The 25382-nt window shown below is 38.8% G+C and overlaps 2 protein-coding genes across 8 annotated transcripts in view; both read right to left on the minus strand.

The window, feature by feature from the left end:
• LOC117950295 (dipeptidyl peptidase 9-like) overlaps positions 1-4375 on the minus strand; it is a 15802-nt gene extending 11427 nt beyond the window's left edge. The window contains exons 1-5 of one of the 3 annotated variants that reach the window (XM_034881193.1): positions 4224-4375; positions 2538-2628; positions 1541-1785; positions 958-1070; positions 477-650 (exon numbers count right to left, since the gene is read on the minus strand). In XM_034881193.1, the coding sequence (XP_034737084.1) occupies positions 477-650; positions 958-1070; positions 1541-1785; positions 2538-2593 (588 nt within the window). In that variant the 5' untranslated portion in view covers positions 2594-2628; positions 4224-4375. Of the gene's footprint in view, positions 1-476; positions 651-957; positions 1071-1540; positions 1786-2537; positions 2629-2806; positions 3081-4207 lie in introns of those variants that run through there. The other 2 variants (XM_034881194.1, XM_034881192.1) reach the window with 2 other exon arrangements.
• A 395-nt stretch (positions 4376-4770) lies between these two features.
• On the minus strand, positions 4771-23941 carry dazap1 (DAZ associated protein 1). 5 transcript variants are annotated; one of them, XM_034881226.1, is made up of 13 exons: positions 23775-23941; positions 22556-22596; positions 20968-21134; positions 20400-20465; positions 19123-19227; positions 18868-18916; positions 15439-15521; positions 12000-12147; positions 11789-11821; positions 11050-11220; positions 9603-9767; positions 7446-7538; positions 4771-5627 (listed from the first exon to the last, which is right to left on the minus strand). In XM_034881226.1, exons 1-13 carry the CDS (start codon positions 23807-23809, stop codon positions 5455-5457), a joined length of 1329 nt encoding a protein of 442 aa, XP_034737117.1. In that variant the 5' UTR covers positions 23810-23941; the 3' UTR covers positions 4771-5454. The 5 variants fall into 5 exon arrangements, with proteins under 5 accessions (XP_034737117.1, XP_034737118.1, XP_034737116.1 ...); XM_034881227.1 differs by having other exon boundaries at positions 11050-11199; positions 19123-19230; XM_034881225.1 differs by having other exon boundaries at positions 19123-19230.
• Between the last annotated feature and the right edge of the window lie 1441 nt (positions 23942-25382).

Below are 25382 nucleotides of genomic sequence, written 5' to 3' on the forward strand. Positions count from 1 at the left end.
GGCTTTTTTCTTTGCACTTTTCAAAAGGAAATAAGAAAAACACACAGACATATCTGTAGAAATAACTTCATAAAATATATTAATTTTCTGAGTGTTTTCCTTCTGGATTTTTTCTATTAAGTTGAGACATGCGGCTATGGTACTAGGTTTGTGTGTAGCCCATCTGAGATGCTTACAGTAGTGTTTTCAAATCATTTTACGGATGCTGTACTTGGACGGAAATAGAAATTCTTTATTCTAACCTCTGTATCTCTGTGTCAGTAAGGCCTAAAATCACACTTGGATCATAAAATTGAGAGTGTTAACTTCCCAAAGACCTCAGGCACATCCCAGAGGTCCAAAGTATATGGGAGCTGTATCACCTTTTTTTTGGTAAAACATTTAGGCGAGAAAAGCATGTATTTTCAAGCGTCACTTGGGAGGTAATTCTGTGCTGTATGGCTATGACAGTCTTACCGAACTGCCCTTAAACTCACAATGAAGCTGTTGTTTCCACCGTCACGGCAGTAGTACAGACTGCTGTTGGCCTGAAACAAGATGAGGCCACTGGGTCGGTGGTAATCATAGGAGGTGATGCCAGACACCCCCAAACGTTTCCTCTCCCGCAGCAGCTCCTCCTCCCGCGAGATGCCCCCGTGGTGAGGGCTGGCCTGAGGTCAGGGGTTACAGGAAGACACACAACGTGACAATGCTGGCCGAGCAAGGTCAAAGTAAAAAACAGTTAGGGAAAAAGAAAAAAAAAAAGGTAAGAAAACATTACCATACTAAATAGAAAAAACAGAACCTTCTCTGTCTGAAATAAAGTGGTCTAATTATTTTTCTGTTTTGGGAGAAATTTAAAGCCCTGTGAAAAAAGACACTATCATAAAAAGAAGTTCATAATCATCCTGTTAGCAATAATACTCTGATTCAGATAGATTCAATCGCATTAAAGTGTCAGAGTGGATAGTGAATTACCTGAAAGCGATCCAGCATCTTTTTCCATGACAAAACCAAAAGAGCGTCTTTGCGAACCTTCTTGGGAATGTCTGAGTAGAGTAAAGCATTTTCCCTGCTGGCGTAAGGCATTCCTGTGAGGGCAGAAATGCTATTATAGTCTTCAACCGAGCTACCATGCGTACAGGTCTTATAGACTCTCTGTAGTGCACATTAACAAACTTGACACTGCTCTGGAAATTATATCACACACACAACTAACTGCTTGAGACATGGCAGCAAAGAGCAGCAACCATTTGGAGGAGAATATGTGCACTACAGCTGCAACAGAAAAAGCTGAACTATTGCCTTAAAGCAGAATGTTCTTTCCTAGTTGAGTTTAGGTTTTCTCCAGCACCGACTGACTTGATCCCCTGCTGCTCGGTAGAGATTAAATGAGGATATAACCAGTTGCAGGCTGGCATCTCTGACTCACCAGCTGTACCCAAAGCTATTTCTCAGAAGCATGCTGACTTTCAAAGAGACTGAAAGGAAGCAACTGAATCTGCAGGCCAACAAGTCAGACCCTGCCTCAAAATTAATACATTTTTGTCCCTGAGCTCACCAAGATAATAGATGCGATGGGAGTGCGGACTGGTCTCATCCTTCTGGATGAACTGGAAGTCGTGTGGCGCCTTGTTGATAAACATGCCTGTGTTCTTTCGGCTGTTGTGGATGATCTTCCGCAGGCCATCCCACGTATGCTTCTCCACCTGGAACTGGGTGGGATTCACATCCTCCATCTCCACCACCTCTGTGCTGTCCGTGAGCTCGTCCACCCCTGTCATGCCTTCCAGTGCCTGTCTGATGCTGTGGATAAACACTTAGACTGATCATATACATCTAAAGTAACTCATAATGGCAAAGTATCACTAGCTAAATATGGGTATATTTTTAATGAGGACTGATTAATTTACCTACTATATCAGAGGTTCTGACCAAAAACAGACTATGTATTCCTCTTAGCATATAATCTGGTTCCTGGACAACGCGGTCAAAACATCTTAAAGAGATCTGTAAGTGTTATTTTTATTAGAAAGCAGCATAGGCACAATTTACAACATTACCATCAGCCTGTACTTTGTACAGCTAAAAATGCTAATATTGCGTGCTTACTTTAGCATTAAGCTCAAGACATAATTGTGCCAAAGTAAAGCCTTGCAACTTGCCTTGGCTGTATAAAAAATAAATAAAGTTAGGCTACTAAAAGCACAGAGAATGAAATAAAATTAAAAAAAGAATAGAACAGATAAAATATATTAGAACTACAGTAAAACAGATTAGTGAAAGGCTTATATATTATTTTAATTTTGAAAACAAGATGTGTTTTGAGAACTGATTTAAAAGTGATACTGATTCAGGCAGCCTCAGACTTTAGTCAACAAACAAACCACCTCATATCATTACATTTTCCCAGCACTATTTAAATATCAAGATTATGCCTTGAAGGACATTATCCTATATGTTTCTTTTTTATCTTCCAGCAAAAACTAAGTAAAATCTTGCTTTTTTTAAAAACTAAATATGGTTTTGACAACTGAGAGAAAAAAGATGTCCCATACCTTTTCTGGCCGTCTTCTGTTTTGTCTTCAATTTTTAGCCTCTTTACTCTGTGCATTAACCGTTCAACGACCCTGTACCACACCGGACACCCTGTGGGGAGGTAAACACGAGAACTGAAGATGACAAACAATTGGAACACATATCAGACCGTTAACATGGCAGGACCTGGTCTTACTGACAAACTGATCATTTAAACAGAACGTAATATGTGAAAACCTAGACCATGCCCTAAGCTAAGCTCACAAGCTATCAACAGTGAAACTGTTACTGAAGTGACGGCCCCATTCAGGGCAGTAGTCTCTGTCCTGCTTCATCGAGAATCTGCTGTTCTTCAGCCGACCACCACCACACTTCCAGCTGTGTGTTCCTGATTTGGTGTCTCACTGAGTGTGACTCAGCTGCATGAAGCTGACACACACACACACAAGCAGTCTGTGTTATAACTGTGGCAAATGTTACACTGTCACTCCACATTTTACTGTAGGATGTATACTGTGGGCTGCTATGTGGCTTAAACAATGTGCAAATTCTACAGAAGTTAATTCCCAGGAAACACTACAGAAGCTCCGTTCAATTCATGTGTCGGTCAGAAGAACAAATTTCATTTCATTTTTTTTTATCTCCCTAATATATATATATATATAAATATTTTTTATATAAAGTACATATATTAGGGATGTAACCGTATTAAAATTTAACCTCACAATTAGAGTGACCAAAATTATCATGGTTTTCGGTACTATTGCAGTATTTTCAAAAGCGTGTTCAATGCCTTCGGCAGCAACTTTTTTCCTGCACTTTCTGCAGACAGGGTAACTGTCTCCAATCAACTGTCCTTCGGCATTCTTATAATAACCCAAATATGTGCTTCAGACTAAGTTCTCTTAGAGGGCTGATAAATGTCCTGAGCGCTGTCATCTCCTCCTTCCGCCATGATTCCAACTTCAAGAAACAAACGTTGTAGGCTACGCAGTGCCTCCCCAATGAAACAGCTCAAGCAGTTTTTAAATCGAAAGCAAAAAGTGAACAGGAACTGGAGGATGAATCACTGTTTATTCTCCCAGTCTATGCCCAACTATTTCGGTGCTTTGTGTCTACTTTACGGTTTTATTCGGATCCTTCCTATCAGTTTTAGAAATGGTTACCATTACCTGGTTTCCGACATGTGAATTAAATAAATTATACTGGAAGGTCTTACATTCGGATATTTTATCATGGAATTATTAAATAGGAATATTAATACATTACCTCCCTATGGTATTTTTGACACTCTTTTTAACAAGAATATCTCTGTCATCATCCTCTCAGTTTGTACACGATAGTATGTTTTCTATTATCTACGTAAAAATCAAAAATACAGTGTTTCAGATAAAGCTAACGTTACGGAGACTGTTACAAATAGCTAGCGTTAATAGTTTCGTTTTGACACATTAGCTGATGAAGCTAAAGTCCACAAAGTGACCGACAGCTTCGCACCACACAGACAACATCTGGCCGAGTGTGTCCTCCCCATCAAGCCTGACAAACCCATTCTATGCAAGAATTAAAACCCTCTGTGTCAACTGTACGATGCTAGTTAGCCACCTATTAACGTTATGCAGGCACTCTTAAGCTAACGTACTAAAACGAAAACAAATCATAACAGTAAACACATTCATTTTTAGCTTACACTTTCTTCCACAAACCTTTAAAGCTTGACTTTCTTTTGTCGAAAATCGCCCTTGTCGAAAACGGTAAGTTACGGGCTGATAAATTACTCAAATCCACTATTTTCCCGAGAACAGGTAGCTTAACGCTAATATGCTAACAACGCGGAAGTAGTTTGTGAAATTTCTAAACCAGATTACAACCTTTGACCCGGATGGGATTCATCAAGTTTGTAGCTGCGTTATAATTTTTTTCATTGTTGTCGTCTCGTTGTAATCAATTTGTATAGCCATCTTTAATAGTTTACAGCAGAAATAGCCCTCGTACTATTCTGTAAAAATATCACACCTTAATAATATGAGGAATTTAGAAATAGTTTCTTTAAAGTTCTAAAAAAAAGTTGCCATTTTTGCTTGGAAAAACGAGTGAAAAGATTAACATCCCCAAAAGATGGTGACAAATATCATCTCAATCTAGAAATGGGTTATTAAATTAATTGTTTCAGCTCTACTTTGCACATCTTCCACCAAAACAGCGAAAGGAAAAACATACACAACCAAATACAAACATCTGAGACAAGCAGTGTATCCTTAAAACATTTATTTTTGTAATAATTTGTCCGTTTTTTTCTTTTTGCCTAAGTGCAAAAAATGCACCCAAAAGAGCCACCTGAGGGAAGTCTACATCTTTAAATAAAAAAACAAGCAAAGTGTACATTTATAGTACAAAATTCTCTTTTTAAAAAATTGCACAGTTTGTGTATAATATATATATTCATAATCTCCATTTTAAACAAACTTTAAAGGCTCAGAAAGTAAACAAAATCCACCAAATGATAAATAAAAACATTTTTCCCTAGAATTTAAAGCTGAGGAAACTTGAGACCCTGTTTTCATTTGTGTCCACCATAAATATACATATTTATATGCAAGTCTCTTTACATAAAGTCTCTGTGCTAGTGTTTGACCAGACAATCAAAATTATTGCAAAGTAGTCTAGTTCTACTATAAAACTGGGGGTAGGTGGGGGTGGGGGTAAAAGCTTCTTTCTGCTGAATGTTCATTACATTTTGCAACAAAAAAAAAAGAAAGAAAAAAGAACTGGGTTTCATAAGACCCCTTTTGAATTTACTGGAATCCCTGCTTTCACAAAGGTTTCTTTTTCACAAACAGCTGTCCAGTTTTGCTTTTAGCGAGAACACACATATCCCTGACTTCTTCTTTTTTTTTTTTTTTTACTTTACACAGCAACCTTGCCCAGAGGTGGCAGTCAGCGTCGATACGGGTGGAAGCCCTGTACATTGTGGTTCTGCCCTCTGCCGAATGCAGTGACGGCAGACTGGGGGGCGGCGGTGGGCTGTGCTGCCGGGGCCCCGTATGTAGCCGCCTGCTGGCTGGGGTCTGTGAAGCTGTGGCTGAAGGCTGTCAGGTCCTGCCCATACCCTGAAGAAGACAACAGAGAGGAGACAGCAGGAGGGAGAGAAGAAAGTTTTAACGTCAGGACGACCAGACGGGGTTTAGGGAGAAGCCTTACTCCTTTAAAAGTACTGCTGAGTGAAAAACTATTTTAATGTTAAGGAAAAATCCACCCTACTACCCTTTCACTACACAGCGTATTCCAATTGTTATTTCTAGTTACATATTTTGAACAATTACAAGTGCCGTAAACTACTGTAATGGTTGGAACTATCAGTACGTCACATCAATATGATTATCATCATCATGCTGCCTTCTTGTTCCACTTTACTATTTTGTCCAGCATCTACTATATAAACAGCCTTTAATATGTTTTTTTCCCATGATAACTGGTAGAATAAGTTTTGTTTATCCGTTTTTCACTTTGTTCAATAATAACCTTGTTGACTAGACTCGACTAGATCTATTTTTTATAGATCTAATAATCAAAAATATGTACTTCCTTTTATTGTTTGTCTATGAAGGGCTCTTAGATTTGTTGTGATAAAGGTGCTGTTTACATAAACTGTGACACACCAAATGACTAAAGGAAAAAATAAATGAAGTATGCCTTGCTAATAGCATGTTTTGTATAGCATGTCAAGACTTTAGAGGTTTCGTGGTGAATTTTTCCTCTAGATTCAAATACTGTATTCCTTCAATGAGTCCTTTAGTGTTGAACATGATTGTGTAACAGTTGTTAAAATGAGATAAACATGAAAATTTCAGGTGACTTTAATAATCACTTAAAGCGGGCTTCATTGAGGAAAAGAATCTCTAGATTATCTTGATGATTAGTGCAACACGCACAATGTTCTTCTATTCAGACACTGGATGGCACCATCTCCCTGCAAACAGACAAGGGAACCAAAGTGACACCCAGTGAAGGAAACCATCTGCCCAGAAAAAAATGGCTGGTGCAAAACCAACATTCACCAGCCACTACCCAAGCTGAAGGGACATTAAAGGTTGAAAAAAACCTGAGGGTTTGCTACCAAATGGCTGATAGAATATGAAAAACAGTTCCAGCCAAATCTTTCCAGCGTCTTGCTGTTTATTTTCCTGCCCTGGCAACAACCAGTTAGAATTGATTTCGAAATATTACCATTGACTACTAGAGTGGGGAACAATATAAATAACTGGAATGGAGAGACACAAGATAAAAAGAAAGAAAAAAGTTAAAAAATAAAACACATTTCTTTTGGGGTGTTGAAAAGCGCTCTATGAACGGAACTAAAATAAGGAATCTGTAGAACGGGGAGCAGTCCCAACAGGACCAACCAAGAGAAGAATCTGAGAGAAATTGGAAATTTACTGCCATTGTGTCCTTTTTTAAATCTTCTTTCCTTTCTCATCCCTTTAGCTACCATGTGGAGGCAGTACATGGGCGAAAAACAACAGGTGAATGGACTGCTGATGCATGAGACAACTGAACTCTGAACAAATTTTCTGACAATTAGATCATCCTTTCATAATCTGCAAAGCAATGTGGACAGAGAGAGTAGACAAAAAAGAAGGGATGTGGTTAGTCTTGGTATAGCAAAGCTACAGCCGCTGAGCCGCTTGCAGCTCAGAATGACATATTTCAACGTAATGTCTTTCAAATCCATTCAGCTGACAGTCAATGGCTGTTTTGCTTACTATACAAGAGTATATACAGTAGTTTGTATGTACATGCAAAATGTACATGCAAAATATGAAACAGAGAAAAAGAAAAGAGGAAAAGAAGCAGGTGTTAGCTCTTTAAGAACTACAGCACTGAACAAGTGCTACTGTTGTGTTGGAGAAGACAATGCTGGCACCTACCTGCACTATATCCTCCCTGCTCATCCTGACCATAATTGTGAGAAGGACGCGTTGGTCCGTAGGCAGAGGGGTCCTGAAGGTAGTTACCCAAGCCTATCAGGGAGATGAGGAGACCAGGTTGACTGAACCCAGATACTGCTGGCTGACTACTTTACATGGTTCCCCCCTTACTGAGCTAACAGAGCTGCACATTTATACTCATTTTCTGCGTCTGCACTATGCTTGGAGAGGCATCACTGCTCAGCTTCATCTGGAAGTCAAAACAAAATGGAGTGTGAGAGTGTGGGCTACCACTAGCACGCCTGACTTTTAAAAAATCATGCCAGCCTGGTCTCATGAAATTTTGTGAAATGCGCATGTTATGCTAAGATGCAAGTAAGTATGTTTTCTTCCAAGAAGATATTACAAAAGGGAAGCAACCAGAACAACAAACCAGAACAACACCAGCGTTTTTGCATGTTTTAGTCCATGAAATAAGACACATTGTCACATTGCTGCCAAACAATTAACAAAGAATGCCATACATTTTTAGACAGATTTTTGATCTTTCAGGCAAAGGCAGTGCCTGCCGGTAGATTCATTGAAAATATGTGGTACATATAAAAAAAAATGGCATTTTATCAAATATTAATGACCTAAAACATGCAAAACCACTGGTTTACTTTGACTAAACTATTTTAACTCCCTAACTCCACATAAGCCAAACTTAACTGAAACCAAACTTGATTTATTTGTCGTACCGCAGCTATTTACTAATCATGGTAAAAATGTCAGATCCAGTTACTGCCATTGTTACATAAACTTGCATGGCAAAGGGTTGTGTCCACAACATCACCAGCGTTTCTTTTTGAGACTGTTCTGCTACTACTGACTTTGACTCCTGGACTGAGTGCCTGAACAGGCACAGCACACTAAATGCAAAAAGCTGGATGGAAGATAAGCACATGCAGGAACCAGATGGGCACCTGTCATGACTGACAGCAATAACACTGACAGCTGTAAATGGAGATCCAGCAGTGTGAAGCAGCTGTAAGCCAAGTCAGAAGAAAATTACCAGCCAGCCAAAAAACTGAATGCAGCTTCTGAATGAACATCTGACTCCTATGTGACTTTGTGTTTCTGTGACTCAGTGTTGATTGAAACTTGTTACTTTTCAATGGATGCTGGTTAGTTTTCACAGTATCTCTGTCCTATGAGTATAGAGTGTGTCACTGGAATTAATAAGTCACCTAATTTTCCACAAGTGACATGATGAAATGTCTTTTTGTCAAGTCCCTACACGCTGAATGAAATGTGGCAAAGAATTTACCAGCTCAGTAGATATCCAGGATGAATAATTTTCCTGGAACACAGTCCAGCTCAAAGACACCCACCAGAAAAAGACATTGCCAAAAAGAATGACTTGCCCTATCTAGCTGATATCTGCATGTATCAAGACGGACAGAGAGTCAAAGTTCACATTTTTTTTAGAGAAACATGCAAAGCTCTGGTGTTACAAATTGATGGACATGTTGAACATTTTTGATAGGTAGCTTGGCAGGTTGGACATCCCTGATTTCAGAAATAAGGTTTCACGAGCACAATACTGTCATGCTGTGTTCTTCTACGGCTATTGTGCCAAGACGAGGAAAATAAGCTGGCAAAGTCATAAACAGGGAGGAAGATAAGGAGGTGTAGGAAGGAGTAATTAAAAGGTAGGGATATTTGAATTAAGTCAAATGTCTAGTACAGTCAGTCAGAAAAATGTTGCAATCCCTTGAAAATAAATAACAAAATAAAAATGCAAAACAAAAAAAACATTGCAAGGCAGGATGATCTAATTAAAACCTACCAAAACCTACCAAACTTTATTACCATTCCACAGCACAGCTGGAAATACTCGACAGAAATGACTGTTGAAGACTCCTGGAAATTCAGAAGTATCTTCCAGGCAGAGCCAAAGGGGTTCATGTATGCAAGAAGCATGTATGCATGTGGAGCAGCTCAAGCTAAATGTACCAAGCTCCTGCTTGTGTAAAAGATGTACATATAGACTTAAATGAGCTTTAGTTGCACCCAACAAAATATCCAGGGAGATGGGCAGGGCCGAGGGGTAAATAAAAATCAAATGAGAGAGAAAAGGGCAGCAAACTGCTTATTGCACAAGGCTTTTCTTACCATACTGGCTATAAGGAAAGTCAGGCTGCCCAGTGGGAGCTTTGCTCAAGTCCTGAGTTGGTGTGGTGGTGGGGGCAAAGCCCAGAGGTGCAGTTCCTGGAGTGTTGGGTGGAGGAGGAACCTGTGGAGCATACTGGTCTGCTTGGGGTGTGCCGAAACTGTAACCTGTTGGAGAGTAATGAGATCATTTCTATAACCGTTGTATGATATATTATGTATAAGTACAAAGACCCCAGTGTTGGTGTCCCAGAGTGAAACACAACAAAATCTAGTCTAGTCTAGTCTAGTAGTAGTAGTAGTCTAGTTAATCCAGTTGACCACGCCGCATTATAATAGAAATACCAATACAAGTCTATGTATCAGTTCACCAAATCTCTTCTCATATTAGTCAATAAAAATACAACTTGTACGTCAACATGCCTTTTATCAACTGCGGGATCAAACTGTGACTAACACATTTGTAACCGATAGTTTTGGGCTTCTTTCCCACTCTCCCACTCCCCCCCCTAATACCTTGTCTACAATTTACAATTTTAGCTTGGTACATCTGCAGGTCTACACTCCCCCATACGTTTTAGCAAGATGTGATGAAATTCTGAGTATTTGCGGGTCACGCTGTCCATGTCTGATAAGGTGGAGGTTCCTCCCTGACTACAGCAACAGCAGAGCTGCCTGGACTAACCTGACATAGATTCACTATTTCTGTACACACCCATTTCAGGGTTGATGATCTAAATTGTAGTTTGTCCATTTCACAGTGTTACCTTTACATATGTTATGTTACAAGGCATGCCGAAACAAACCATTAAAAAAAACTGCCTTTACCAGGCTAAGTGACCCCAGAAATGTACTGAACCAAAAAGGTTTTCATGTTGATTACATGGAAAGCAATCAACAGTGTTTATGTATTGATTCATTGATTTTATTTCCCTGCCCACTGCAGCAAGTGAGGGGAATATGCCTGTAGTGAAACAGATACACTCGGACAGACTAGGAGCCTTGATCACTAAACGTAGACGTGGTTAGTTGCAAAACACATACACAGTGGAATATTTGCGTGATGTAAACAGCCATCTATGCAGATTACGCTTCACTAATCGCAACAAAAACAGCCTTGAAGACTGAAATAATGTGGGGGGCGTCTCTCAGAGTCAGTGGAGTGTTGATACATTTAATAAAATGGAAGCATATCTGTTAAGTGAGACATGCAAGTGAGGGACATCAAAAGCGCATCCAAAAAAGAAAATGTTATTCATGCAAACGACAAACTACAGAGAAAACACTGGAATTGGTTGTTTTTCTTCTCCCCAATGTGCAAAACAAAACTTGACCACAAAGAACCACAAAACAAATGGAACTGTGGGCTTGTTAAACCACCACAGCCTTATATTACTATATGTACAAACAACACCAAAGTGTAAGGAGTGAGTGTGTCAGTGTTACTGACCAAACTGAGGTGCTGTGCTGTAGGCCTGCTGAGGGTAACCCTGAGGTGCAGCGAAGCCACCCGCCGGGGTCGTGACCAGGAATGCGTTGAAAGGTGAAGGAGGCTGGGTGGGGGTTCCGCGGCTTGCTGTCAACTGAGGTCCATACCCGCCTGCTCCAACACAGAACAGATCTATTTTATAGAAATGTTTAAATAAATATATGTTTTATATATGGAATGAAGTACACAGGCAGCTACAGTAATTATGAAAAGAAGCACAGACCAATTTGAGTTTATCTTATTAAACAGCTGAATACATTTTTTTTTATAAATATCTGGTTTAAGAAACTGAAATGGAATAACACAATCTGAAGCTGAATGAAACTGAAGCATCTTCTTAGTGAGCACAGGGCCGACATTGCAGTGAGCATTGCAGGTTAACCCGGAGGTGGTGATATGAAACTGAGCCTGACCAATAGCAGAGGGAGGCTGTAATCTATTCAAGGCCACCATCTGTCTCAAGCAGCAAATTATCAACAGCCTCAGCCATTATGAATCAGTGATAAGACGTACTGTTATCACAACTGTCATCAACCTATTGGCCATACATAGTGCATGCCCAGTTCACAAGTGTTCCAAGATAAGCACTTGATCACATGGCAAATACCCTAAATCTATCTATCTGTTTCATCAATTACCAGTTTTGTAACATACTGAAAAACAACACATTTTCTAAAATGGTAAGAAAAGATACACCTACCTATGGGCTGGCCAGTTGTCGACACCCACACTCCTTCAGGAAGAGAAAAACAAAACTTTAGACTTGGGACAATAAATTAAATGTTAAATTTTTATATGAAACAGTTAACATTGACCGTGTATCCAAGTTAAAGCACACTTAAACAGTTACTTTGGGGTTTTCCTCTGAACATCGAGCCTTACTTGCTCTGCTGTCACACTTTCCCACTCACCCTGTGCCCCGTAAGGCTGTTGCCAGCCCTGGGCAGGTTGTGCTGTCCAACCATTAGCTGCACTCAAGATGCCCCTGGTTGCCCACTGGCCGGGGCCAAGTTGGCCAGGAGCTTTGCTGTCACGAGGTTCAGCCTTCTTCACTTCCACCTGGACAAAGGACAAGGAGGGTACATTTGGCAGAACCAGTATAAGGGCCATAAAGTCCCTCACCTAGACAGAGCTGTCCTACCAATAATTATTTAATCTTAACATTGGGCCAGTTCACTTTATGTTTATTAGAATCTATTAGTGGGGCAACTATATAACCTAATATTACTGAGTAGCCAGGAGAGCTGTGCAGCTATGTGTCTCAGGTACTAATTATCAAGCAGGAATTTCACAGTGGCCAAAATCATAATGCAAATATAATAAATTATAAAAGAATTAATATAAGTGCATCATCTCCAAATTGCAGACTCTTAAAATGTACCTGAGAAACATAGATTATTTTTTTCCTCAAATGAATTGCCCTATATATGATAAAGACATCTGATGTAAGGTCATGACTTACCTTTCTCCGGTTAGGGCTTATAAAGAATCTCATTTCTATTTCATTTGGAATAAGTTTAAGGGGGGGAAATGAATATAGAGAGACATTTGTATCTCAGTTCTAACAGGATATATAAAAGGTAAACATGCAGATAGTACAAATAAACAGTATTTTCAGTCCATCTAAAATTGAATCTTCATACTGTGTCAAAGGTCAGAATTTTATTTTTAAATAAGTACAAGGGACTGATACACTTTGACCTCAATATGATGTCAAATGGCTGCAGAAGGTCACTGTCTTTATACAACTAAAACCTCAAATGTAAGAATGGTGATCTCAAGTTTTTCTTTTCTTTTTGATAATTCAATTATAACAATAAAGTACACCTATCTTTTGGGAATTACTAACTAACACTGTCAATTCATTAACACTCTGCAAACTGAATTTATCCATCAATCAAATAGTTTAATGCCATGAGTCTGTATTGCCCTAAAAACAAAAAACAAAGTCCTTCCTGCAACTAGGCAAAGCTACCAGCAGTTAACCAGAGCAAAGAAACAGGCTGAGACTAAGGGGGGGCAACCAGAAATAGACTGAGGGGTTGAGTTATTGGGGTCACCTTGCAGGAGGAAAACGAATCAAATTCCTCGCCGCTTTAAGGTGTTGCCACCTTCCCTAGCCTCCCCTCTTTCTTCTCTGTCGACCTAATTACATGCACATGTTTCCGGCAGCGGCCTCGTCGCCACCAGCAGCTACCTGAGCACCTTCTCCCATGGGCATCACAGCTACGAGTGATGGATGCCATGACTTCTGTACAGTCCCCAACAGCAGAACTGGGATTTGTGCCACAGTTTGATGTGCTCCAATTTCTAATTTTGTAGCTCATATCTCCCAACCTCCCTCAAGTCCCGGCGTAAGGTAATGTCAAGTCAAGAACAATGGATTAAGTCAAGCCTTGATTCCTGCTGGAAACTAGGGCAAAGTCAAGGGGGGCGGGGACCACTGGAGAGTATACAGGTTGGGCAGAATCATATTCCAAGGAAATGGGATTTGGTTTATCTTTTATCAGTTACATTTCAATTAAAATGGCTTGTGTTGCTACTCAATTGATTAATTTAACAAAAATCCAGCCTAAATCCAGTTTGGGAAAGCTTTTACATTTCCTTGTCTAAAGAAAACAACCAAAAAAGTAATTGGCACACAAGAAAATAACATGCTTTTATTTATAGTTTGTATGGAATAAAAAGAGAAGGGGCGCCTCAAGGTTTGGGTGGTTTAAGGTGCCGACAACAAACCGCAACATCCCTGGTTCAACTCTTCAACGTCATGCACCATATCTCGGTCTCCCCTTATTTTTTGTCATCAATCTACTGACCACTTTCAAATAAAAAGGCACAAAAGTTTCCAAACATACTTCTTAAAAATTGCCACAACCAAAAACAGACAAAAGACAGCGCCACCTACAGAAACTCAGTCTTCCAAAAACGAAAATACACTGAACCGACTGCTCTTACAGTTCTAAGAAATGCAGAAACACCACAACATTTGGCACTTATAAAAAAAAAAAATACCTTAAAAAAATATTCACAGGTCAAAGGTCTTCGGAGTGTCAAATATCACAGTCTGACCTTCAGTATTTAAAACACTTCAGATCAAGGACAGAAACAAGATACTTGTGCTAAGATGATATTACTGACGACACTATATTTGACTTTGATCATTTTCTTATGTCCACAAATATTTAGTGAGGGCTGAAAGGAGACTGCCTATCTTCTGGTATCTCTGCAGAGTGGCTTAAAAGCTGCCAATTAAAAAATGTCTCTATAGGGGAAAAGAGGGGCTGTTAATGAATAAGAGCTTTAATAGTACCTTTAAAAGTGTCAGAACACATCATGGCTAGATATGTACCAAGTAGTACTTTATTTTTTTTAATGGTTTGTTTTACTCAGCTGAGGTGCCAGGTGGGTGGTGTTTGCTTCATGCAATAGAGCAATACAAGGACTGCCAGAAGGTTAGGAGGTGTGCTTAAATCTAACACCACAATGAATTTAGCTATTTCCTGGATAAACAGCTTACCTGATGCAATCTGAATTGTCTTTGTGCAGTAAACCCTATCCATCTGGTACACCCGCTGAGTAAAAACAAACACTAAGAAGTGACATGCAAATATTACTGTGCGACTCGTGTCTCATTCTGAACAGCATTTTAGAGAAAACCGTCATTTGTTTTTTAGGGACACAGTATGGAGATTCTTCAACTGAGGTCACTGAGTTGAGCTTTTTCTTTAACTTTTGAAAAAACAAGAGAAAGAAAACAAAATGTTGACGTGTAAGTGACCTGCCAACAAAATATCAAAAAACAAAAGAAACAGAATTGATTGGACCAATCCTTTAGGTGATTTATAATCAGGGGAATTTTGTAGACTTTAAAGCTTTTGGACTTCTGCTTTATTATATTTTAAATATCAAAAACCAAATAATAATGTAACCACAGTATTTTAAGTACAATCTAATGCCCTGAAGACATCCTAAAGGAGTGGTCAATTTAAACAAAGCCTTAGGCGACTATAGTTATGTAATATAACAGCATTAGTAAGAGGGTCACTGTGTCTCTACAAACTACAAGTCATAGCAATAAATATGAGGGTGGTATGTGTTAAGAGCAAAATATATTATTAATAATAATAATAATTATAATAATATTAATAGTTATATGATTAGTAAACTAGTTAGTGGCCTGATCATTTGTTTAAAGGCTACCTTTTTTGTTATATGATGCTGCAGTCACTAATGGGAAGCCACTGGAAAATGAAGAAAAGGCCTGAACAGACAGCATCATGATATAATTCTCACTCCGTCGCCCAAGCCTCTGTTTGATCTTAAGGGTAAAATAAAACTACAACTACACACTTTTTTGCCCATGATGTCGTGAAAATGCATGTTGACAGCCTGGTCCACTGATTGTTCGGCCTCGAAAGTAATAAATCCAAAACCTAGCCAACGACCAAGAGTGAATCAAGGTAGCAGGGGGTTGTGACAACACAAGATGAAGAACAGTATTGGGCTTCAGCAGAGTGAGGATCCGTCAAGACTGAGCAAGAGGCTCCTGGGGTTCGGATGATGTCGCAGACTTGCAGAACAACACAAATCCAAGACTAAAGCCTGGGGGATTGAAGGAAACTTCTCTTTACTGTGCAGTGAAATATTTTGTGAAGATAACAATACAGGACTGCTTAACTGCTAAACATGAAGTATGATGAGTGCAGCATTTGATTTAACGTGAAATGTCACATAAAAAAGGCCAATGAAGGTCATCTTCCATCCTTTGATCCACATTGATAAATGTTATTTGAACCAAAACTACATTCTGTTACTTCATGCTGTTTCATCCAAACCCCACCTTGATCTGTCCCTTGGTATATTGCTGTGGAGCATAGACTCACAGCAGCCATTGTTAATGCATCACAAAAATATGGAGAAACAAACTGTAGAATGCCTAAAGCTGTCTCCAAGCTTTCCCAAATTTAGTATTTTACTTTTGAGTCAGCTAGGATAAGCCTAAATGGACAATTAAAGTATTGCTCACAACAGTAACACAAAGATATAGGCCACAACTGGTTTCCCAAAGTGAAGAGTTGCTGATTTTGATCAAGAGCTTCATGGGGCATGTACAAAGTTCATCTAAAACTCTTTGGTCCAACATTTTGGCTCAGTAAACTCATGTGATTATCTGTAACAGAACTTTTCAGAGCGTTAGCAGGCCACAGCGCTGCAGTGATCTACTTTCAATTTGATTAACTTTGCACGATGCCCAAACTGGGTTGTGTGCACATTTGTACTTGGGGACATAACCTGAATCCAATTAAAGGTCCTACGAGACAACTGCAATTTCAGAGACCTCTTGTACCATGCCAAGCATTCCCAAGCCTCATGATCTATTGCTATTAATAACATCTGTCAATGACCCATCCTTAATCTAAAAATAAAAAGGAAACCAATGTGTTATAAAAAAAAAAAAACATATTATGAGCGGAAAATAAAACTTTACTCGCACTACCGGACAAAGAACAGGAAAAGAATTTAATAATGTGATTTATAAATTATATCTATTTTGATAATCTAAAAATCACCCTAATCCTTTATCCTCTCTATAAATTATGCTATTTCAAATGATCTGATTATAGTATTGAACTCTTGTCAGACAATAACCAAACATTTGATTTAAAGGGATTCAATTTTTACTTTTTGTTAGCTCTAATATTTACTATGATTATGTCAATATCAGATAGAAATGACAACCATTCAGAGGATGCATGTCAACATGCTTATGTTAAGAATGAAAACTTCAAATTAAACTGTAGCTCAATTACTATTTAACTAAATCTCAAATAACCTGCAGATAAATCATCATCCAGCTCTTTCTCTCTAATGACAGAATACGTAAGGTTTCGGCAAATTTCACAGTTTGATGCGACTTTGTACACACCCCATTTTGACCAAGTAAAGAATTTGGGTGCTTTTACATTTGGCCTGTACCTTTGTGCTACCAGTCAATGCACAGTAACCTAAAGGAGAAAAGACAAATCTTAAGAGACACCGTTAATCACATTCAAACCATTCACAAAGAGAAGGGGACAGAGGAAAGAAAAATAGAAAGGGCTTACTTACAAAAATACTTAACTTTCTACATTATGGGAAAACACATACTACACCATTTAGGATACATATTTCAGTTACATCTAAATCAAGGCAAAGAAAACTTATTCCAACATTAGAAAGTCTAATGGTTTTAGTAAAATAAACAGGTTATACTATTAAAGATTATGTAATGGTTGTTACTGGTGTAATACTGCATGTTAAACTCCAATGACAAACTATGCTGGGTTGCTCCCAATAGAGAAAGAATGGGGGTTTTGAAGGAAGAGCAGTACTGTAATATATGTTGGGGGCAGTGGCAGCTGCATCATTGGTATGTAGGACAAACACAGATGAACCAGCTGTAAGTCAGCGGGCAGACTCTGACACTAACACTGCCGGTGGCACAGGGTCCGATACCCAGTGAGGCCATCCATGCTAAAAGCATCGGCCCATGTCAGGAACCCATGATACATTTATGATTAAATGGACAAACTCTTGTGAAATTGTAAATGTCTGTCTTTTTTCTACTGTCAGGAAATAGGTTAGAGAGACTTTTAAAATCACAAAGTAAAACCTTTTAAACTGGTTTCATTGTTCTTGTGACAACAATGTAATATTCATCTTCAGCTTATAAAGGACAAATCCCCCCTCCCTTTAGATACTCCAACTGTTCTCAATATGCCAGTGGCATGTTGTGATAAAAGTACTGTATTTTTTGGAGCACCTACATTCCTGCAACCTGCCTTCTCTTCTTCAGTTAGTGATTTCCTTTCCACAACGCTATTTGCATTTAATAAGTTGGAGGCACTTAATACTTAATACAGTGGAAACATGTTAGAAATTGATCTTTTAAACAGCTTTAAATGATCATATGGGCAGTTTGCTATTGTTTTAAGACAGAACCTATCCTTTGATAGACCAGATGCTAGTGGACTTAAACCTAGAAATTCTTCATACATCCTCAAATATATCTGAATGGATCAATGAGGTGTTTGAATCAGACAAAACAATATTTTTTAAAGTATGAAGCCGTAAAGTCAGTGATCTTGAGGATAACCTTACTATATGTGCCCCAATGAAGTGGCTGTGTGGTTAAACTCGTCTGTTTTTCAACTATTATTCTGACTAAAGGCTTTTAAGGTAACTTCTCTCCTTGCTTTGCCTATTAAACGGAGTAGAGTTGGGTCCGTGGTAAAGACTAACTGAGAGACAGACTGAGAACAGTGTCAGTTCAAACTGACTGAAACTTGGAGATTTGAACACATGTGACAAGGGCGGATATGAGGGTTTTAAGGAGCAACCTACAATTAATTTGTCAAATTACATTTATGTAACATTGCGAACACTGTATAACCATCACATCAACAGAAGGTACTGCCTCAGTGCCTGTTCAAGAATATCATATATTTCACAGGAGAGCCATATATTTCTTTTCACTAAGCTTTTTACTCCACCTCTAGAAATGTCAAGTTCCATTTAATTGTATGCTGTGGTGACAATGTACAAGGTTTAATCCAACGTGCTTTTGTGCTTTATTGTGCGTCTTCACCACTTACAAAATTCCTGTTATGGGTTAGTGTTTAAACTAAATTGAATATCTGAGGCTCAAAGGGCTTTTTCTCTTTGGGCCGAATAGTTTGTCATGAGATTTAAGATGGTAAGGTATGGAGAAGGGAGAAAAAAAACGGGATCAGCTTTTACCTCGGGGCCTCTGCTTCTCCGCATCATAGATCATTACCACCTCTGTGACCTTGAATGGGACAAAAGGAAACAGTGGCTCCATTTAGAAAACCAGACAGGGTCTGTTCTTACTCCACTTAAATATTCTGCCTCAATTCCTATCCCATCCCACTAAATTTAATTTTTATACTGTAGTATTGACCCTGTTCAATGTCACATCCATTCAAGTAGTCTTAATGACGATATGAACTGCATTAAGCACTTGGCAATACTCACCACTCCGAATCTATTGAAATAGTCCCTGAGTTCAGGCTCGCCGCAGTTATGGGGGATTCCACCTACAAATATCTTCTTTGATTTATTGCTATCGGCTTTGCTGCCCTTCTGAAAGAAAACAGGGAGTGTATGGATTTCAATATCTGTTAGAGAGTCAATCTGGGAAGGGGCCAGTTAGCCATCATCTATTCAGACAGTGCAGAAGAAATTAGGTTCTCCTTTTGCCCTGGGGTATAATTCTTAACATGTCATGTCAATGCAAACACTAGTCTGCACAGATCACAGAGCACGGCTTCCTCCACTTACTCTCCACAACCAAGCATTTCACCATTGCTGTTCACTGCACTCATGCTGCAAAGGCGAGAGCCTGCTTACAACAATGCTTCTTTTTTTTTAACAATTACATCTTCTGCTATGTTAGAAAACATTAAGTAGCAGCTCCTTAAAGTCAGTTAAAGGAGTTCCAGTAGGAGGCAAAGGGCCTCATTAATAAAAGCTTCTGATTTACAATTTATGCTTACAGCCAAACATGTATACTTTTTTTAATTGACTGCAAAGGTGCAATAACTAAAACCTTTGCTGCCCAAAGGGGCAAAATGACTATAATAGATCTGCAATGGCTTTTTTATCGACCCACAAATTACCCAAGTTGCTGCAGAGATTTCTGCCTTTCAAAAATTCACTGCTGAAAGCAATTTTCTGTACCAGACTTTCTTACTCATCTCTAGTTTTACTTGTGATTTCTCAGTTTTTTTCAATGAGAAAGGACAATTACAAGAACACAGTTAAAAACTAAGAAAGAAACAAATCTTCAAAATTTAATTAAAAAAAACTGCTCTTGGTGTTGTTATAATCCCAATTTGGTGATACAGGCCTACTGTATGACCTCTGCATTATTCATTTTTGTTACATCTGGGAAAATGTGACCTTATGTATCAATCTTAAGCCAGTGTAAGCTGAACCAAATATCTGCTTCTATTGTCCCTTGATTACAAATAAATATTGATTCAGGTCATAGATTATTTAATGCTTCTTTGATTTATAAAACCTAAAACTGATTTCTAACGTTCTCCAAGGTAAGAAGGCTGTGCACTCTGATTTTTTTAATGCACTTTTTGAAGAAACAAAATGTAGGCCAGAGTGTTTTTACAAATGAAGCTCAAGGTCTCATGGCCCGTAAAGAGTTCAACCTCAAGAGAAGGGGATAGAAAGACTGACAGCCGGAGTCTTATTCCAGCAGAAACACGCCTAGCCAGTAGAAATCAGATTACTCTTACCCAGCCCTCCTTGGTTCGAGACTTTTCAGGTTGCATTCCTCTGGGAGTGCATGGCTTCGGGTCAATCTGACCACAGAGAGAGAGAAAACATTTGACATTCGCCTCAAATACAGACACCTTCAAATGTTCTTCATTGAATCAATAGCATACACAGTATATTGACTCGCCTAAAATATGTACTGACATTAACTGAACCATGTGGCCAATAAAAAAAGCACTGCCCTTCTCTGCCTCCTTCAACTGAAGAAAGGTGAAATTATGTCATTTTAGGTGAGCTGACTTTATACAAGCATCAATGCAGAAGAGAAGATTAACAACTAATTTAACTGTCAGTTTTGCTAATTTTACTTTAAACAGGTAAGTCTTGTTGGAAAATCAAATGTCAATATTTTGTGCATCATCTGTACTACTGTCTGCAGGCAAGTAAAACTGTGCTTCTCCTTGAAAAACTTCTAACTACTCTGAATGGTGAAATACAGTATGGAGGTTTTTCACATTCCTCACACAAAGCACAGGCAGATTACTCTGGTTGATTTGACTATCTGCTTCTTTGATTTTAAATACTCACATTTCTTCCATCAAGATTATGCGGCTTTGTCTCCAGCACTGTCCGTACACAATTGGGGTCTTTGAATTTGACAAAGCCGAAGCCTCGCGACTGATTTGTAGTTTTGTCCTTCATTATGACACAATCTACTACTTCCCCGTATTGTGAGAAGTAGTTTCTAAGCGTCTCTGAAAAGTGAAAGAAAAAAATGACATAACAGCGGTGCTTGATAAAACAATAAGCACAGAAACGTACAAAAATGCAAATGCAGAATTATTTTTGAATTTATAACTTAGTCCAGTTTGCCTCCTGAACATAGAGAAGTGTACCTAGTCATGATTTATAGAATTTGTGCATTCATTATGATGGATGATGCTAAGAAAATATTTTCAGCAATACAACCTGGACTTAAACAGGTGTGGGGAAGAAACCAGCACCACTCTATGTAATTACACAGGGGACACTACAAGTCAGCCAGTGACCTTGATTTTTTCATATGGAAGAATATTGGGAATATTACGTTTGTTTTTAATGTAGAACACAAAAACACTGTGCAGTCACATTCAAGTCACAGATTAATATTTCTAACAAGCAAACAAAGCACTGACACACTTTCATGTTAATAGCAGCAAATATACACCTAACTACTGTAACGCCTGCACACAACCACAGCAGCAAGGCGTGCAAGTTTAAACAAATAAGGAGCCACATTGGAGTTATCGTAAATGCTGTTCTCATTGCTGGGAAACCCTGGGGCATCAGCTGGGAAAACAACCTCAGTGTTATGCCGCACTGTGGTTCAGATCTTAATATTAACGTGTTGTTAACAGGCCAGCCCTTGCTCAAAAGTTACACAATGACCAACCAAGCACGCAACGGTAAAGGGCTTTAGACAAACTAGACCATCTCTGGGCAAGTCTGGGGAGGGGAATGCACGCACACACACACGTGCACACACACGCACACACACACACACACACACGCACACACACACACAGTGTACAACTAGTTTGTAGTCTCCCACACCAGTGTTTGCAGTTTGCAACTGATGATCAGTTACGCCACGTGAAAAGGGAGAACATACCAAAAATCCCAATGACAGATTGGCAACAATGACTGCTTAAATACAGAGGAAGAGTGGCCAAAACAAGTAGATTCTACCAACACTGTCTGGAAGACACTTCTTGGAATATTTGCAAGAATACACTGCAAACAACAGACTAAAAAAATAAACCGTACAGCTGCACTAATGTGGTTATTTTCTGCGGGGCCATATCAATGCATTATAACACATTTCTCTGCTAGACCATCTTACACCCTTATTTACATTATTGTATGAAAACAACCACTGTCATATGCACAACACCTTATACTTCATATTGACATCAATGCAGGAGTAAGAATACTAAAATGTGTGTTTAAATAATATTGCCCAGCTCTAATATATTTTTCATAGCTAAATATGACTCTATAATCAATAAAGAGTTTGACCTCGAGTCTGACAATAACTCCATGCAGCTACATCAGTGTCGCCTCGACAAATTCCTATTCATTAACAACTGTGTGCATGAGGTGACCGAGCCTTTAAAGGGTAAACAGTGGGGCTTACCTTGTGTGGTACTCCAGTCCAATCCACCAACAAAAAGTTTCCTGAAAAGAGTAGAAAAATTACCATTGAGTCCGTTATTGATCATCCCTTGGAGTATAAGTAAATGTTAAACTAGTATAGAAGTCACATATAAAAGCATGATAACAAGCGTGTGGACAATTTGCCTGTCCAGAGGCCTTAAAAGACTGAAAACAGACAGATGAGAACACTGGCAGCACAGTTTCAGAGCCATAACATAGCTACAGCTGACTGGAGAGCTAAGTACACAGATATTACACTATAACGCTGCAACTAACGCCGGACACACAGCTTCAGTTTAAAAGCCCGTGTTTAATGTAACTCATGTTAAGGTACAGTCATGTTCGTGGATGTCCCTTTGGTCTTCAAACACTGCATGCAATGGCCCCGACAGTACGGTCTTTTTTTAAAACCTCCTGCCACGTAAGTTATCCCGGGACAGAGCCATAGCACTTAGCAAGCTAAAACAGCACTCAGCTGACAAACTGACTCCAGAAGCTGCAGCAGCCACTGTCTACCTCAATCTCCAGCCTTCACCACTGAATCCCCAAGTAAAGCTACATTCTAGTCAGAGCAGAGGACTAGAGAGCGGCTGCTCGGCTCGCTGCATGCGGACCGGTGAACTCGAATGTTGGTTGTAACACTGGAAGTTTAACGGCAGTTTTAGCGGCACTAATATCAAACTAGCTAGCGAGTTCATTAATGATCAATATAACTGCTGAAACACATCAGTGACGAATGTAACGGCTGGGATAAAAGTGAAGGTTTGTGCTCCATCCTCTAGCAGTGCCCGCTAAATGTCCTCGCTTTGGCGAAGTAAAGAAGAGGAGTCTTTCGCTTCGCTGTCAAGCGTTAGCTAAACTAGCTCAGGTGCTTCGAGCTAACTGAAAACAACACTGAAATAAGTAAGTACACTTTCAGACATTCCTGTGACAAGGTAAGTGGCAGTTCTTCAGACACCCACTGTACATTTCGCTCTAAGTAATAACAACAGCAACTAAGCTAATTGATGACTACTTTCACTTTTTGGCCGTCTTTTCTCGGGCTAACGATCTCGCTAAATTACTACAGCTAGCATAGCTTGCTAGCTACCGTTAGCTGTCAAATGACAGCTTGACCAAAGAGCACGCTAATTATAAGTTTCGATGCAGTTCACAGATACGTGCGTTCGCAGTGGAAGGTTTTGTGGAATGGATCTTACCCAACTTCATCTCCGACTAAGTTGTTGTTGTTCATTTCTGAGGCTAAAGCGGGGGACTGTAGGAGCTGTGACCGGCTTATTGCTTCAGTGCTGCCCCTCTCACTCAGACTGAGAGCGGAGGAAGGTCACTCCGCTTTTTGGTTCAAACTGTTCTGCGCAATGACGACGCTACAGGGGGCAGCGGTCGTTAAAGGAACATTACACTCAACTAAATGCGTTACACCCAGGTCTTTTTATTACTTCATTAAGCATTCCTATCAGGAAATTATTTTTACAAGGAACACCTGGTAAAGAAACAAAAAGGTCCTAAAAACAATAAATGATGGAAGAAAAGCACACAGCTACGGGTTTATTAAAGAATACATATCTAAAGTGTGGCCTGATTGTAAGGCTCATGGTGGGATAAAAGAAAACTTAATGTGTTAACCAGATTAAATAGTTTTCTTCCTGTTTGGAGTATTACTATATTATTGTACTTATTTATTCAAACAGTAAATCTAACAGAAAACAAGATTTCTTTCAAGAGAGGTTTTAATCTCATTGCATTCCACCTTGAATTAATGCATTTACATCAGATTGTTCCTAATTCAGTTTGAACATGATGTAGGCTATGGCTAAAGTTTAAAAAAAAATATTACACCTATTACCAAATTTTACCATGAGAATTGGTAAATTGCTATCTGAATATATTTCAAAATTGAAAAATTTGGCCAGTGGCCTTGAACAAAGGTCCCATTGTGCATCCAGGCATCTAAAAACAGAGGGTGGCCTTCTAGTTGTATGAATGTGAACAAGAAATGTCCTACATATCCAGTCATTACATTTCTGTTGCTGATCTGAGATGATCACATGACATCCACTCATTGGCTGAGTTGATAATACACCAACAAGCGACAAGCAACAGTGACATTTGAATCATGATAGAGAAAACAGACATGAAGAATTAAAGAAAATGTAAATGAAACACTATAAGGAAACATCTTGACAATTCACACATTTTCACTCACTGTCACATTTATACATTAACGCAATTACAAAAGATTTAATGGTATTAACTGGTATTTACCAATTCAAAATGAGATGAATAGTTGAACGTAACTAAGTAATGTCCTTTCATTTAACAAAGTAATGTACTTGGGTCCAAATTTGAAGTTTATTTTATCCTATTTTACACTCCATGACATTCCAGTGTTTCCATACTTTTTACTCCACTACAATTGATCCACAGCTTTAGTTGCCTTTATACATCAACATTTCATACACAAAACGAAAGCACTTCATTAAATATAATACAATGCTATACGTTAAACTTTTTGCAGATAAAAAATAGTTCCGCGTCGACCAAAAACGTTACCATCAAAGTCTTGCTTAAATATTAGTGCATCAATGATAATACAACAATACAACAACACTGAAAAGGAATGCCTCTGCATGTTGAGTACTTCTATTTTTAATACTTTAAGTACAGTTTTTCCCAGTACTTCTATACTTTTATTTAAAAAGAAATAATTGAATGGGTGGTATTGCTATACTTTAGTAAATAATTCAAATACTTTTTCCACCACTGAAAAATGCATTATATATTTTGGCTTTTTGTGGTTGTGAATA

Source organism: Etheostoma cragini, chromosome 9 (genome assembly GCF_013103735.1).
Source record: "Etheostoma cragini isolate CJK2018 chromosome 9, CSU_Ecrag_1.0, whole genome shotgun sequence".
NCBI lineage: Eukaryota > Metazoa > Chordata > Actinopteri > Perciformes > Percidae > Etheostoma > Etheostoma cragini.

Bases quoted from the DNA above. Each gene is read 5' to 3' on its own strand.
- dazap1 (XM_034881225.1), bottom strand. From the start codon at position 23,809: ATGAACAACAACAACTTAGTCGGAGATGAAGTTGG. The intron at 18,917-19,122 runs GTGAGTATTGCC...GTCCCATTCAAG, and splicing joins ATTTCAATAGATTCGGAGTG to GTCACAGAGGTGGTAATGAT. The intron at 7,539-9,602 runs GTAAGAAAAGCC...TCTCCCTGATAG, and splicing joins CTTTCCTTATAGCCAGTATG to GCTTGGGTAACTACCTTCAG.